General features: G+C 42.7%; 1 protein-coding gene across 15 annotated transcripts in view; it reads right to left on the bottom strand.

Moving 5' to 3' along the window:
• Positions 1-14,796, bottom strand: part of TANC1 (tetratricopeptide repeat, ankyrin repeat and coiled-coil containing 1) — a 228,885-nt gene that overhangs the window by 129,296 nt on the left and 84,793 nt on the right. For 14 of the 15 annotated variants that reach the window (XM_046659728.1, XM_046659730.1, XM_046659740.1 and 11 more), the window contains one exon: positions 1,808-2,008. In XM_046659728.1, the coding sequence (XP_046515684.1) occupies positions 1,808-2,008 (201 nt within the window). Of the gene's footprint in view, positions 1-1,807; positions 2,009-14,796 lie in introns of those variants that run through there. The other variant, XM_046659743.1, reaches the window with a different exon arrangement.

Below are 14,796 nucleotides of genomic sequence, written 5' to 3'. Positions count from 1 at the left end.
TCATGTCCCACTAAAATGCCACCCACAATAAATCAATAAATAAGTCGTAACTATGCGAGGTGATGGACTTTATTGTGATCATTCTGCAATACATATATCTATAAATCACTAAGTTGCATGCCTTAAACTTACACAATGTTTGTATGTCAATTATATCTCAAAGAACTGTGGAAAACACAAAAAATAAGTAAAAATTTTTAAAAAGATTAAAGTTCCACAAAACACACACCGAATTTGTTATTAATAACAAAATTATACCTGAAGTGCGGTATTCTCTAGATTCTCTCAGGTGTTTGCCAGTCCTAAGGCCCAAGCAGCATCAATTCACTGGCAGTAGCACAGATTACAGGATGGAAAATTGTCCTAAAGATCAAAGCTCTGCTCTTGGCATTACCCTCAACTGAGGTCCCTTAAGGATCCCGAGAGGTTCAGAACTCTCTTTATTATCTGTTTTATATAGATGAGGTTAACTTAGAGAAGACATCACGCCCATCCTCATCCATCAGACATGAGAAGCACACACAGTAATTTATGAACAAAGGACAAATGACAGGGCTGACAACAGAAAAAGTAAAAGGCTGTGCACAATTTATAGAAAGGAGAGCAATTCCAATGGGGTAACTGACAAGAAAGGCAGTGTGGGAACTATGATTTGAAAGAAGAAAAGAAATCCAACATCTGACAAAGAGATACAGCCGTAGGGGGAGGGCCAAGAGCAGGAAGGACATTCCAGGAATTTCCCTAAATACTGATAAACAGGTCAAATTCCTTGGCACAGGAAATCACTTCATACCAAAAAGGTTTCCAAGTTCCAGCTAATGACAGGATTGGAAACAATGTTGTCCAAAATAAGAAAGTTCTAAAACAATAAAAGATTTTGGGCATCCACCAATTCATACCACCATCTCTAACATTCAAAGCCTTAAGATGAGCCCTATTAATTTTACCCCCAAACCCCAAATATTCACTAAAACGATTCAGAAATAATGCAGATGACTTCTCAAGTAATACAAATATTTAGGAAACCAGAAAAACAGATACTGATTTCATAGCCAGGGCACATCTTCGACCAATTCCAAAAAGGTTTACATGTAATTGAGAAGAATCCTCGCCCTGGCATATGACCAATAAGGTCCCAAACTATCCTGCTTTCCGTACACAAATAGCAAACCTAAGAGATCAAAGAATGATTCCAAGTATCAGTATTTTGGAAAGGCTTTCCTCACATTTGACTCATAACCTCTCAAAATTAAGCAATGTTTGGGTTTTTATTGGCAACATTAAGTGCAAAGAGTTGGTAACAAGGAGGGAAGCCGAAATACTTTATACAAGTAATCCATAAGTCCCTTATTATGAATTTTCACAGTCAAATGCTATATGATGTAATCAAGTAAAACACATCAGTATATAACATTTGGTAGTAATAAGTGGACTGTTGTCAGATTACACTTGCCTAAATCCATTACCTTTAAACGCACCGCAATGAGTGTAGATTACAGTATTACCTAATTCATGAGCAAGATGACAACAAAACTGTTAGTTAACATTAATATTGATAACAAGGTCTTGAATCTAAAACTCTAGCCTGGGCAATCAAAAAAGTTTATATATAGGGTGAACTATAGCAATGAGTCTATTCACAGAAATTTTTTTTTTTTAAAGATTTCCTTCTTCCAGAAGTTACTGTAAAAGAAAAAAACCTTCTCCCAGAAGATTTCTCATAAACACTAGTCTTGCTTAATTTCAATATGTATGTTACATTTCTAACCAAGACAGCTAGTTTGGGGCTGTTCTCTTGCTTGTTTACCTGGGGATTTTTTGCTTGATCTTGATTGCACGGAGTGAGACTGTCGAGGCAGCAGAGGTGATGAAGGCAGAGACATCGAGACACCTTTGGCCAAGCTCACCCTATAGGTGTCCTCTGCTACAGGAAGACTGCTCATGGAAAAGTCACTCCCATGGCCAGGGGGCTGGACTGGAGGGGAAGTTTCGGGACCAAAGTCACCTCCTAGAGTGGAGAGAAAACCTTACATTAGACCATCCAATACAGGTAGATGCAAATTTAATTCCTAAGAACTACATTCTTAGAATATAATTCCCATATACCATATGTGTGTGTTGAATATTTTTTTAAATGATCTTTTTTTCTTTACCACTCATAACTTTTTACCCTGCGAGGGTAAATTCAAGTTTCACTACTCAAGCATCAGTGGATTCTGCCTCATACCCCTTTCTGCAGCACACCAACTAGAATGGTTTCATTCCTAACAGTGGGTCCAGAAAGCCACTGATCTGAGATTATACCAAGGTCAAGTATGAATGATCCACAAGAAGCTTTGATTTCAGCTAAAGTCAGGGAGGGGGGTTACAGGTCTCATAGAGGTATCAGTAGAATGGATTCAAACACCAAGATCCATTCCAGAACTCCCTGGCCTCCCACCACTTCTCTCCGCTAAGAATGATCAAGGAGGGTTTATCCTACTTCATTCCTTCCCAGCACCATACATCTGTTCTCTCATCTCATCCAGTCCACAATGCCCACAGCACACAGTCTGCTCTCCTACAACTCAACCAGCCTAAACCTTTAGTCACGTGACTGGAACCATGGCTCGCTTATTAAGTAGGTTGTCTTTGGTATTCAACCCCTAAATGAACTTAAGGGCAAACAAGCTCACTATGACAAAATTAAATATTCTAGGGTACACAGATCCAAAAAGAACAAGAAAAATACAGAGGATGTAACTACAGTGTAGAAAGTACACAAGAAAGAATACGTAGGCTAGGTCTAGCCTCTCCAAAAACAATACAGTCGGTCCTCAAGTATTCAGATCATATGCTCCCTTCCTATTGCTCCTCCCCAACTGATCACCACCCAAAGCTACTGAGGAAGTGCAAGGAGAGAAGGTAAATCATGATCCTGATGATTAAAAAGCATCTTTAAGCTCTAAATTACATACAGCATAAGTAGAAAGATATAGAAAGTTTTCCACAAGCAAACCAGTCTCTCTGACAAAAGCTAGCCAACTAGTACTTATCATGCCTTCCTGACTCTGAAAAATCGAGGCCTGGATTTGAACTGAAAGCTGTCTAGCCAGGCAGGAACTCAATTTTTGCAGATCTTTGTGTACAAGTCTCAAAAGGGATGCAACACAAACCGTCAAGTTACAAACTGCATTGCTGTACTTGTTTTTCACATTAGGAGGCATGGGGAAGCACAGTCAGCCCCTCCACAGACCTAGGGATGGGGGGAGGTGGTGCTTAAAACAGGCAAGTAAGCTCATGCCTGACTTTCAAAGGCAACTCAAAACCAGCAGAGCTGAGAAGAGCAGAACCATGGGTTCCACAATGGGAAGTTGGCAACATCAGAAAGGTAATTTCGGTCTCACTTGGGCCAGCTATGTTGGAAGGGGTTTTAATAAACTTGGGAAACTAAAGATTTATCACTAAATGCCCAAATGATTGGCATTTGAAGAAACAACCAGAATTACCAGGAAACCTTCACTACAATTTTCAAAAACAAGAACATTCATGCAAACGCCCAAGACAAAAATCATTCTGTCCCTGTGAGAAGGAAACAGGCAGGAGGTGTGGAGATCCCAACCTCCTAAGTCCGTGTGAACAGCAATGTCCCCACTCTGGTCCTCCTGCAACCCTCGCCCCCGCCCCGCCATTTCTCAAGTGTGCACTGTAAGATACCACTACCACCAACTCCCAGGACACAGGAGCTAACTTACACCATCGTGGATGAGCCTGAAATCTTTCAAAAACCTCCTCCTGGGGGCCTCAAGCCAGGGCATGAGCCTTCCCAGCTGCCTCCCCTTCAACTGTCTGACAACGAAATGGATCTTAAGGCAGAACTGGGGGTGCACCAGAACACCAACTCCCATTGGGGCTGAATGCCTACCACTCCGAGGAGACTTGTGCAAGTAGAAGGGACAGCTGTTTTCTCTAGCCCAATACCTGGCTCTCATGACCAGTCCCCACCAGCACACTGGTCTCCTCTTAGGAATGCAAGCAGGTGCTGTGCCTGCAACAATGGTGCCTGGTCACCAGGTTCCTGGATGTCTAGCAAGAAGCACTAGGACACAGACAAGAACTAGAAAAGCACCGAGGCCACAGCCCCACAGGGTTATACACATGGGACGTGGAGGGGACCTGGAAGAGGCAATGCTGGTTTCCTACGTGGTTTGAAGAGAGCTACATTGCCCTGTGGATGCCCTTACCCACCTAAGTCATCACCCTGGTTAGTCAAATGGCCATGGGATGGCCTGACAGGCACTGTAAGAAGGCACTGTCTTTCCTATGCACACACAAGTATTTCTGACCTACACACACACACAAAAAAAACCCAGACTTCAAGTGCCTTAATTTGAGTAGGGACACAAAATTAGGGAGAAATGCATCTATTATGACAATACCAGAAATAAAAAAGTAAAGCTCATTACTGAGAAATACTTAGAATTCTCCAATGTGATGCAAGAGGAAATTGGAGATCGAAGGGTAAAAGAGAATTAAAGAGTTGCCTAATTACAAATTCTGCCCATAAACTTTGTTTACATCAAGCAAAGCAAATATTTTCATTAACTGCAAGACTGGTGGAGATGAGTTTCCAAAGCATGCGGTAACCATGAGGACCTTCAGCCTTTGGAGCAGCTGCGACTTGGCACTTTGATTTTATGTGGTCTGCAATAAAAAAGGACTTAGAGGTGGGGCTTGGGAAGAGGGGGTCTATATTTCAAGTTTACTTTGACATCTCACCATAACATCAGTCTGAAACATGTTGTTCTGTTGGTTTGTTTTTCCTATGCACAATTAAAGATCCCTACCTTCCATCTTCCTTTTATTAGAAAGGCACAAAGCAGGGAGAAGTTTTATGTACGAACAGGCGGCACGAAGCAAGCAGGGTGATCCAGCGGCTTAGACGCTGGAGACAGCACTCCGGAGCCCGCCGCTTTAACTGCACAAGGGCCAAGGGGTTCAGGTCAAAGTCAGTCCAAAAGCCTTGCAACGACGCCAGTGGCAGAAAGTGAAAATCTCTTAGGGGCATCCACGAGAACTATACAATACTGGTTCTGGGAAACATGACACCAGAAATTCTCCAGTTGATTTAACATTCCTCAGCAGATGCTTAAAGAGGTTTAAGAGGAATTAAAATCATTTCACTGCAACAACCAGCGAGACTGGCACATTTCTTTTAAACTGGAATAGACATTGTTTTTCTTTTAACTGATCTATTTTATTCCCCGTCTCAATTAAGTGATAGGAAGCCCACTTCAATCATCCTTCCTGTTGCTGCGGCAGAAATGCCCAGGCCAGGTAGAAGGGTGCATCCTCTCCAGGGTAGGAAACCACGTCATCATCCAGCGGTGCTTTAACGGGCTGCCTCCTCGTCCACTGGCAGGTGTTTCCCATGGAACATTTCTACACCACGGACCCTCTCATCCACCCCAACATGCTTCTCATCTCAGAGAGCATCTAGTCCAATCACAGTGTTTCACAAACAGGAAGCTGGGGCATGGGGGTTAACTGTGAGGAGCAGGGGCCACAGCGAGAACCACCCTCCAGAGTCCCCTCAACTGCCGACTCAGGCTCTAACGTACTCAGTACTCTACACATTTAAGAACCTTACTTTGAAAAAAAATGGAGATCCCCAAAAGAGACACATTTTTATATAAGTTAAATCTATAAGGGGTCAGCACATTTTTGCCAGAAAAGGTTAGGCTTTGCAGGTCACATAACGGTCTCTGTTATTGATATACATACACATACACCCCTTCTCTTATTTTAAAATCACTAATTCTCTAAGTTCCAAAAATAAAAGACTAGAAAGGACACAGGGGCATAAGGGTCTTCCTGTTGGTAATAAATATAAGTAAACACACACATCTACACATACATACACACAAAAGAACTATAAATCCAAGTCATAGTTTACAAAGATAATGGAATTATCAAAGGGGATAAAGCCATCCAATAAGGCATTTTAAATTGGCAGAAAGGGCTTTTGATAATAGTTCTTTAATTTTTTTTTTCACTATTACAGACTGTGAAAAGGGATTTAAATTCATGATGGAAGAAAATTCGAATCTGGGAGATGATAAATGTTTAAAAGCGGCAATGCAGAATGGCAACGACCAACATCACAGATTAAAGAACATGGAGTGCAGGATTAGAGAAGGCTTAAAAAAAACGAGGGCAACAAAGCCAGGGAGATGAAAGTAAAAGCACATTTCAGAAAGAGTCAACCTGAGAAAGGCCAGGGTGAGCTCAGACATTCAGGTAAATAGGTCTGCAGATGCAGGAAATAAGATTTCCATTTATCGTGCCATTGAAGTGCCTAGGTGGAGGATGGGGAAATGGAGGCTTAGAATAGAAAGAGAAAAGATGTTCTGTTTATCCAGTTCCAGAAAACGAGACTTGTGCAATACATTTAACTAGGGCATTAAATGTGTTAGGGCATCTTTTGTGCAGTCCCAGCCTGGGAGTGCTCTAATGTTTCTTAAACATATTTTCCATCATAAGGTTTTATAACCATATAACTCATATATATTTACAGAAACCCAGAAAATTAGAAAAGATGTCATCCCACAAAATCCAATATCATTTTTGGAGACTTCAGAAGGTTCTCTCTGCAACTGAAAGCACTTTAAACCATTTTACATCTTAAAGGATCTCCCCAAATATACAGCCAGAGCTACTGATTGTTAACGTGCATTTTCAAAAAGAAAGCTAAGATAAATGTATCCAAGAAAGCAATTTTCTAAAACATTATTCACACAGTCATGACTAACTCTCAAACAATACTGCTAAGAGGCAAGAAAGCAGCTAACCTCCAGAGTACAGAAAAACCTGGTCAATAGGACACGTCTACTCTTTTGAAAACACCAAGTGTGTTCTCAATGGCGATCAGTAAATACTATCCTCATAGTTTTATTCTTAATACTCAGTGGTCACAGAACCCATGTACTTTAACCTGAAACAGATGCTGAGTAAGCACACTGGCAATTCATATCTAATTATCAAAGTTTTTCCTTTAAGGCATGTCATCATGCAAGAGTCTCTGAGCTTTAAGAATATATGACGTTGGGCCGGCCCAGTGGCACAGTGGTTAAGTGCACACGTTCTGCTTCGGCGGCCCAGGGTTCGTTAGTTCGGATCCTGGGTGCGGACATGGCACTACTTGGCAAGCCATGCTGTGGCAGGCATCCCACATATAAAATAGAGGAAGATGGGCACGGATGTTAGCTCAGGGCCAGTCTTCCTCAGCAAAAAGAGGAGGATTGGTGGCAGATGTTAGCTCAGAGTTAATCTTCCTCAAAAAGAAAAAAAAGAATATATGGCCTCAGAAAAACTCCCACTCCCAAGTGCCAGAGGGGTGCATTTTTAAATAATAAATGCTTTCTTAGGTGTGCTCTGTGTTAGGACAGCGTTTTAAAGCACTTCAATGTCTACTAACTCCTATCCTCACAACCACTCCATAAAGCAGGTGCTATGATGACGCTTCCCCTTAGACGAGGAACCGAGGCGCAGAAAGCATCAAGTATCCTGTCCAAGGACACCGGCAAAGGGCAGAGCTGAGTCTGAACCCAGGCAGTCAGATGCAGAGTCCATTCTCTCAGTGCTGCTCCCCCAACAAAAGGCTACAGAGATGTACCTTTCACCACTATGTCACTTTATATACTTAATAGGGAAAACCAAAAATAGTATATGTAGGTCTACTCGCAGTACCAGGCCACTGTGAGAAGAAACTTGTTCCCTCATCTATTTTCACTTTTCCTGCCGGCTGGTTAATTAGCGCCACAGCACTCCTGGAACACTCCATTTGGGAGCACCCAGGCCCAGCGATCATTAATTTTCTTTCAGTCACACCTTATGCTGTCACCAAACAAGAGAAGCAGATCTGAGATAGATGTTTAGTCATCAAGCACCCTAAATAGTTTTTTCTCCTTTCACTTTGCACTGCAAATTCATTAACTCTTACAGCCTTTGGGCTTGCTGACTCTGCCCGGGGAGGATGGGCTGAATGCCATGCCCATCACATGAAACAAAGAATCTGACCACCCCGCCTGGCCCAGATGAAGAATGAAATAGCAGGGCAGCTGTGGTCAAAAGCAACAAGGCAGGGTTCACCTCAAATCTGCATGGAAGTCATTGTTCTACATTTGCATGTCAGGACATACTCGTTACCCAGGCCCACAGGTCCTGTCGAACCCAGCACCCTCGGACTCTGCAGATCTGCCAAGCCTGCCACTACCGCACACGGTCAGAGCCGAGGTTCCCAATCCCTGCACAGACGGAAGCCCGAGCCCTTCCTAGGGAGGTGGCTGTAAGGCGACGGCTCAGACACTGGCCGTCAAAGCTCGCCAGGGGATTCCCATGTGCAGCCAGGACTGAGAAACACTGAGGCAAGAAGGTAGTGAAAAAGATCTGCAAAGATTAGTGGTTACCGGAGGGGAAGGGCATTGTGAGGTGAGCAAAAGGGATAAAGGGATACATGTGTATGGTGATGTATAAAAATCAGACTACTGGGGCCAGCCCGGTGGCGCAGCAGTTAAGCATGCACATTCCGCTTCGGCAGCCCAGGGTTCGCCGGTTCGGATCCCTGGTGCAGACATGGCACCACTTGGCAAGCCATGCTGTGGTAGCCATCCCACATATAAAGTGGAGGAAGATGGGCACGATGTTAGCTCAGGGCCAGTCTTCCTCAGCAAAAAGAGGAGGATTGGCAGCAGTTAGCTCAGGGCTAATCTTCCTCAAAATAAATATTTTTTTAAAAAATTAGACTACTAAGGGTGAGCACAATGAAGTGTACTCAGAAATTGCTAAATAATAAAGTACACCCAAAATTACAGAATGTTATAAACCATTATGAGCTCAATAAAATTACTTGGGGAAAAAAAAAGATCTGAAATGTTTGTGTTCCTATTACAAGGCAACGAGGTGGGAGAGATGAAAAGGAAAAGAAACTGGAGGGAATACTCAATCATGTAGATGACTGCAATGTTTCCACTATTCAAAATGTGCATTCCTTGAGCGTGTATGTGTGTATATCTGTATAGACACATGCACACACACTGTATGTTTATGCATACAAACAGAAGAAAGCATACACACTTGCATGTGCACCGCGATCTCTAAGGACACACAAGGAACCAGTAGCAGCGGCTGCCTCTGGGAACAGGAACCGATCAGGTGGGAGCATGGATGGGAGGCATACACTTTTAAACGGTTTATGTTTTTTCCTATGTGCATACATTTCCTATAAACATTCTAAATTTACATTCCCTAGGATTAAGCCATGTGTAGATGTGAAGGTCTTAAGTCTAAATGGGCCACTCGCTATGGCCTAACTGGGCAAGCAGGTATAATGTAGTTCTATTTCACAAAGACAGGTGACAGTGACAGGTGTGGGGCTGAGTGCTTGGAGGTGAGCTGTTTCCAGCTGGCGGAGGTGGACGGAGGGCAGGGGATTAAGAAGAGCGCGGGGTCCTGCTCTGAAGGAGGTTGAATGCGTGGTAGCACTGAGCGCACTTGCTCCCTTCGTCCTTGGGCTCTGTGCAGGCACACGTTTCTCCTCTCCCAACCCTGCACCCTGGCTCTCACCCATGTCCGGACCACCTCTGCTGCGGTGGTGGAGTGTGGGCGTACTTGTGCACGCAGCTCACACAGGATAAGGCAGAGCCCTGGGGAGACATCAGGTCTACCAGGGAGAGGGCAGGGACAGGGGAAAGACAGGCATGGGGAGGGAGGGAGGGGGAGAGGTGGGAGGGGTAGCAGAAGAAAAAGGAATGAAAGACGGGACCACGGAATACAGAGGTATAAGGAAGAGAGGGAACAGCCAGAAGTGGAGGGAGGTGGGGTGGGTGTGGGGCCCAGGTGGTAAAAGCATAATTCCAGATTCTGTTTAAAATTGCATCTGGGGACCAGGCCGGCGGCATAGTGGTTAAGTTTGCCCACTCCACTTCAGCGGCCTGGGGTTCACAGGTTCAGATCTTGGGTGCAGACCTACACACCATTCATCAAGCCATGCTGTGGCGGCATCCCATATACAAAATAGAGGAAGATGGGCACAAATGTTAGCTCAGCAACAACCTTCCTCAAGCAAAAGGAGGAAGATTGGCAACAGATGTTACCCTCAGGGCCAATCTTCCTCACCAGAAAACAAAACAAAAGAAAACAAAAAAACTGTATCTGGCTAGCAGTCCTGATAAAGCCTCTCCAAACACCCTGGTTAAAACACCTTTAACTACAAAGTAAAAGACAAAAACTCACAAGTGCAAAACTATACCAAAAGATATGGGAGTGCCAGAAAAGGAAAGAATTCCCAATCATTTTAAGGAAGACAATGGAGCATCCTCTGTTGTTGTTCCAAAAACTGGTGGCCTAACCACACTTCAGCCACCAAGTGGGGATGACACGTCCCTAACCCTGGTGTCTGCTGAATCACCCCCCCAACACCTACCTGCAGGAACCAATAGATTTGGGTAGGTAAAACAGGGATGATTAGGTCTTTTCTCTTTCGAAGAAAAGCCACAAATACCTCCCGAAATATTAAATGGTGGGAGACTAAGGAAACATATAGCTTATTAGTGAGACAAAGGGAGTATCTTCTTGCAGCCTCAAAGAAAGAAAACTGAGAAAAAAATTCAGTGAACTGCTTGGTACCCTCAATAGAATACAGGATGGCATGGCCTCTATACCCTTCTCATGGTGTTTCTTTTTTGATTACTTTATCTATTCTAAAATTAAAAATAATAAAAGAAAAAGAAGGAAATTTAAAAAGCAATAGCCAAATTATGATCCACATTTCAGGCTTAAAGAGTAGAATTAATACTAAAAAAGTTCACTCATGGGGCCAGCCCCATGGTCGAGTGGTTAAGTTTGCGCGCTACACTTCAGTGGCCCAGGGTTTCACCAGTTCAGATCCTGGGTGCAAACATGGCACCGCCCATCAGGCCACGCTGACATGGCGTCCCACATAGCACAACCAGAGGCACTCACAATTAGAATATATAACTATGTACTGGGGCCTTTGGGGAGAAGAAGAAACAAAAAAGATTGGCAACAGATGTTTGCTCAGGTGCCAACCTTTAAAAAATAAAAAGTCCACTCACAATCAAGAACAAGCTTGAGGAGGTTGCCCCAGGATGCAGAGCAAAGGGGCAAACATGTGAACGACATGAGAAAAGATGTAGGGATGGGAAACAAAAGGCATCTCTGAGAAGAAACAAGGACATGGTAATTTTTAAAATTCAAACACAAAACAACAACAACAACAAAAACAATCTTTTTTTAATTGACCTATGCAGATAAAAAGGACCCCCATGCCGTAGGCTGTTTTCCTAAAGGGAGACCCAAACCCAGACTCATCCTGGCAAAACTTCAAGTTGATGATTTAAGAAGAAATTATCACAAGCATCCAGGTAATTATATAGTTTAAAAAAAGAATTAATGGGATACAAAACCACAGAGACTTTCAAAGGAACCAGAACCTAGAAGCCACCTGCCTTCAGACTTCTCCTATCAGTTCCTAGGGCTGTCGTAACCGACCGCCACAAACTAGGTGACTTACACAACAGAAATTTATTCTCACCCTTCTGGAGGCTGGAAGTCCAAAGAGAAGGTGCCGGGCAGGGTGGCGCTCTCTCTGAAGCCTACTGTCCATGCTTTTCCCTTAGTTTCTGGTGTTGCCTACAGTTGTTAGCGTTCCTTGGCTTGTAGACACATCGCTCCAATCTCTGCCTATGTAATCACACGGCATTCTTGCCCACATCCATGTCTTTGCTCTTATAAGGACACCAGACATAGTCAATTAGGCGATCCAGGATGGCTTCATTTTAACTTGATTACATTTACAAAGACCCTACTTCCAAATAAGGTCACTTTCACAGGTCTCAAGGATTAGGACTTCGATGTTATCTTTTGCAGGGGGGGGGGGGGGGGATATAATTCCACCCACAACACTTCTCTTCTCCAACACCAAAAGCTAGAAGTCAAAAAGGAACATCTACAAAATTTGAGGGAGCAGATAGCATGACCAAACCTTATAAAACCGAACCAAGTTTTCTATCAAGTGTAATATGAACCAAAAAACATTCTCAGATACTCAAAGTCTCAGAAAATGCACAGCCCACTTATCCTTCTTGAGAAAGAAGTTACTTAAGAATCAAAATTAACTACTCAACAGTGGAGACATTGTGAATTTAAAAAAGAGGCAATAAACTATAACCCAAGCCCAGCCTTCAAACACTTCACTCAACTCCTCCTCTTCTGCTTCCACTCCCTTCTCATTCAGGAAATGTGTTTTTTGAACCATATCCTTCACCCCATAGTGCAGAAAGAATCTCTTACCTTATCTGTCAACCTCTTAAAACAATAGTGCCCTGTGCCAGAACTTGCTAACAATGGCTAACATTTTTTACGTGGTTGCGACACCGGGCAGAGAAAGCTCTCTTCACCCCTTCCACCCTCCCTAAATAAGCAGAGTAGCACAAAAAAACCGCAATAACCATTTTCATTGCCAAAGAACTGAAATTACAAAAAAAGAAAAATTTGAGTTTACCATATAATCAACATTTTTTATAACATGTGGAATAAACATTTAAGCCAGTACACACCATTTTGTATGTGCCATATGACGACGATGGGAAAATAATATGCACCACCAAAAGTTAGAAGGAAGTTCGATAAAATGTTGATGGTGGTTATTCTTAAGAGGGAAGAAATATCAATGGTTTTCTCCCTGCCTTTTACATTTTAAGGTTGACATAGGTTCTGACATTTTTATAAGAAGATGTTTGTAAGATAAAACATACTTTATTTTCCATTAAACATTTATTTGAAACATACATTTGTATCCATTTCCTTTTACTTCTGGAAGTTTCCCAACAGCCCCCTACTGGGTACCCGTCAAGTTCCTGCCTTCATGAGTCCCTTTCCCCAGGAAGGAGGTCTCACTTTTCCCTTATCCAGACACCTCTAACTATGCCCGCTGGTTTTCTCAACCCACCTGGCTCAGACTTGCCCTTGTCCATCCAGCCCAAACTGTCCACAGTCATCAGTCTCCTGGTTCTTACTGATGTCAGATCATCTTCCTTGTTGAGTGTTCTCACACTGAAGTTCTGGACTGGCTTCCTCCTACAGTCTCCGTGTGGTCCAAGATCCAGTTCCTCAGCCTATATACTTCGAAGTAATAAAAACGAACCTCTCTGCCCTAGCTCTGTCTACACTCTGACTTCTCTACTTTTAACTTCCAATCTCCAACCAATCGATGCTTCTCTTAACACTAAACTTTCTCAAAAACAACAATCTGAATGTACCCTCAAATTATAACAGCATAGAGAACTCACTTTTTCCAGAGAACTTTCTTGGGGGTGATATGAGGAATGATGAGGGTAGACCACCATACTGCACATCTCGCATCTACGTGAATGATGCCCTAGAACTGTGCAATGAGGCAGCCCTAGAGATTGTAACTACGCACTGGATATCCAACTCCTAAAGCCATTCTCCACCTCAATTACACACCTAGCCCCACCATCACTGCTGGAGCTCACCTACCCTTGAACTTCACATTAAGTACGTATTCAGGTAACTTACTTAGGATTGGTAGGATTTATATAAGTTCTCTGTCTTAACTATACAGTAATCCCCCATTATCTGCAGTTTCTCTTTTCTGCTTTTTCAGTTACCCAAGCTCAACCATGGTCTGAAAATATTAAATGGAAAATTCCAGAAATAATTCATAAGTTTTAAATTGCTGCCATTCTAAGTAGCATGACAAAATACCATTCTGTCCTGCTCTATCCCATCTGGGACGTGAATCATCCCTTTGTCCATCATATTGACACTGGATATGCTACCACCCTTTAGTCACTTAGTAGCCATCTCAGATCGACTGTTACGGTACCTCAGTACTTGTGTTCAAGCAATCCTTATTTTACTTAATAATGGCCCCAAAGCACAAGAGTAGTGATGCTGGCAATTTGGATATGCCAAAGAGAAGTCATAAAGTGTTTCCTTTAAGTGAAAAAGTAAAACTTCTCGACTTGGTAAGGAAAAAAATTTGCATGCGGAGGTTGCTAAGATCTACAGTAACTTTTATTACAGTATATTGTTATAAAGGTTATATTTTATTATTGTTATTGTTAATCTCTTACTTTGCCTAATTTATACACTAAACCTCATGATAGGTATGTATGTATAGGAAAAAACATAGTATATATAGAGTCCAGTACTGTCTGGATTTCATGCATCTACTGGGGGTCATGGAACATATGCACTGTGGATAAGGGAGGACAACTACACATGCATGCTCATCGAAAGCATGGGCCCTAACAATGAGGATGATTAAGCTAGCAATCATTAGGACCTTACCGTGTGTACCAGACACCTTGATAAACATTTTATAGACATTAGCTTATTTATCCATCCTGTTCCATGGAAGTAAATGCTGTCATTGCCCCCTCGTTACAGATGAGAAAACTAAGGCCTAAGGAAGCTAAATTAGTTGCCTCAAGTTCCATGGTTTGTGAGTGGCAGGTCCAGATGTAAACCTAGGCAGTCTGAGCCCACAGTCAGAATTCTTAATCACAGCATCACAATGGCCTGCCTTCCTACACCACACGGATCCCCTAACCAAGGTGCACACTGAGCTTGGAGTCTGTTCAGTGCTTAAGAAATACTGACTGTCATCCACAGATAATTTAGCAAGTCATCTTTCTCTGAATGATAATCATCAAGAACATTCTGTCATATTGGACGTGCTGACATTTTGGGGGTGGAAAAATAAGTGGA

This window comes from Equus quagga, chromosome 4, assembly GCF_021613505.1.
Source record: "Equus quagga isolate Etosha38 chromosome 4, UCLA_HA_Equagga_1.0, whole genome shotgun sequence".
Classification (NCBI taxonomy): domain Eukaryota; kingdom Metazoa; phylum Chordata; class Mammalia; order Perissodactyla; family Equidae; genus Equus; species Equus quagga.
This window is presented reverse-complemented; position numbering and strand designations above follow the sequence as displayed.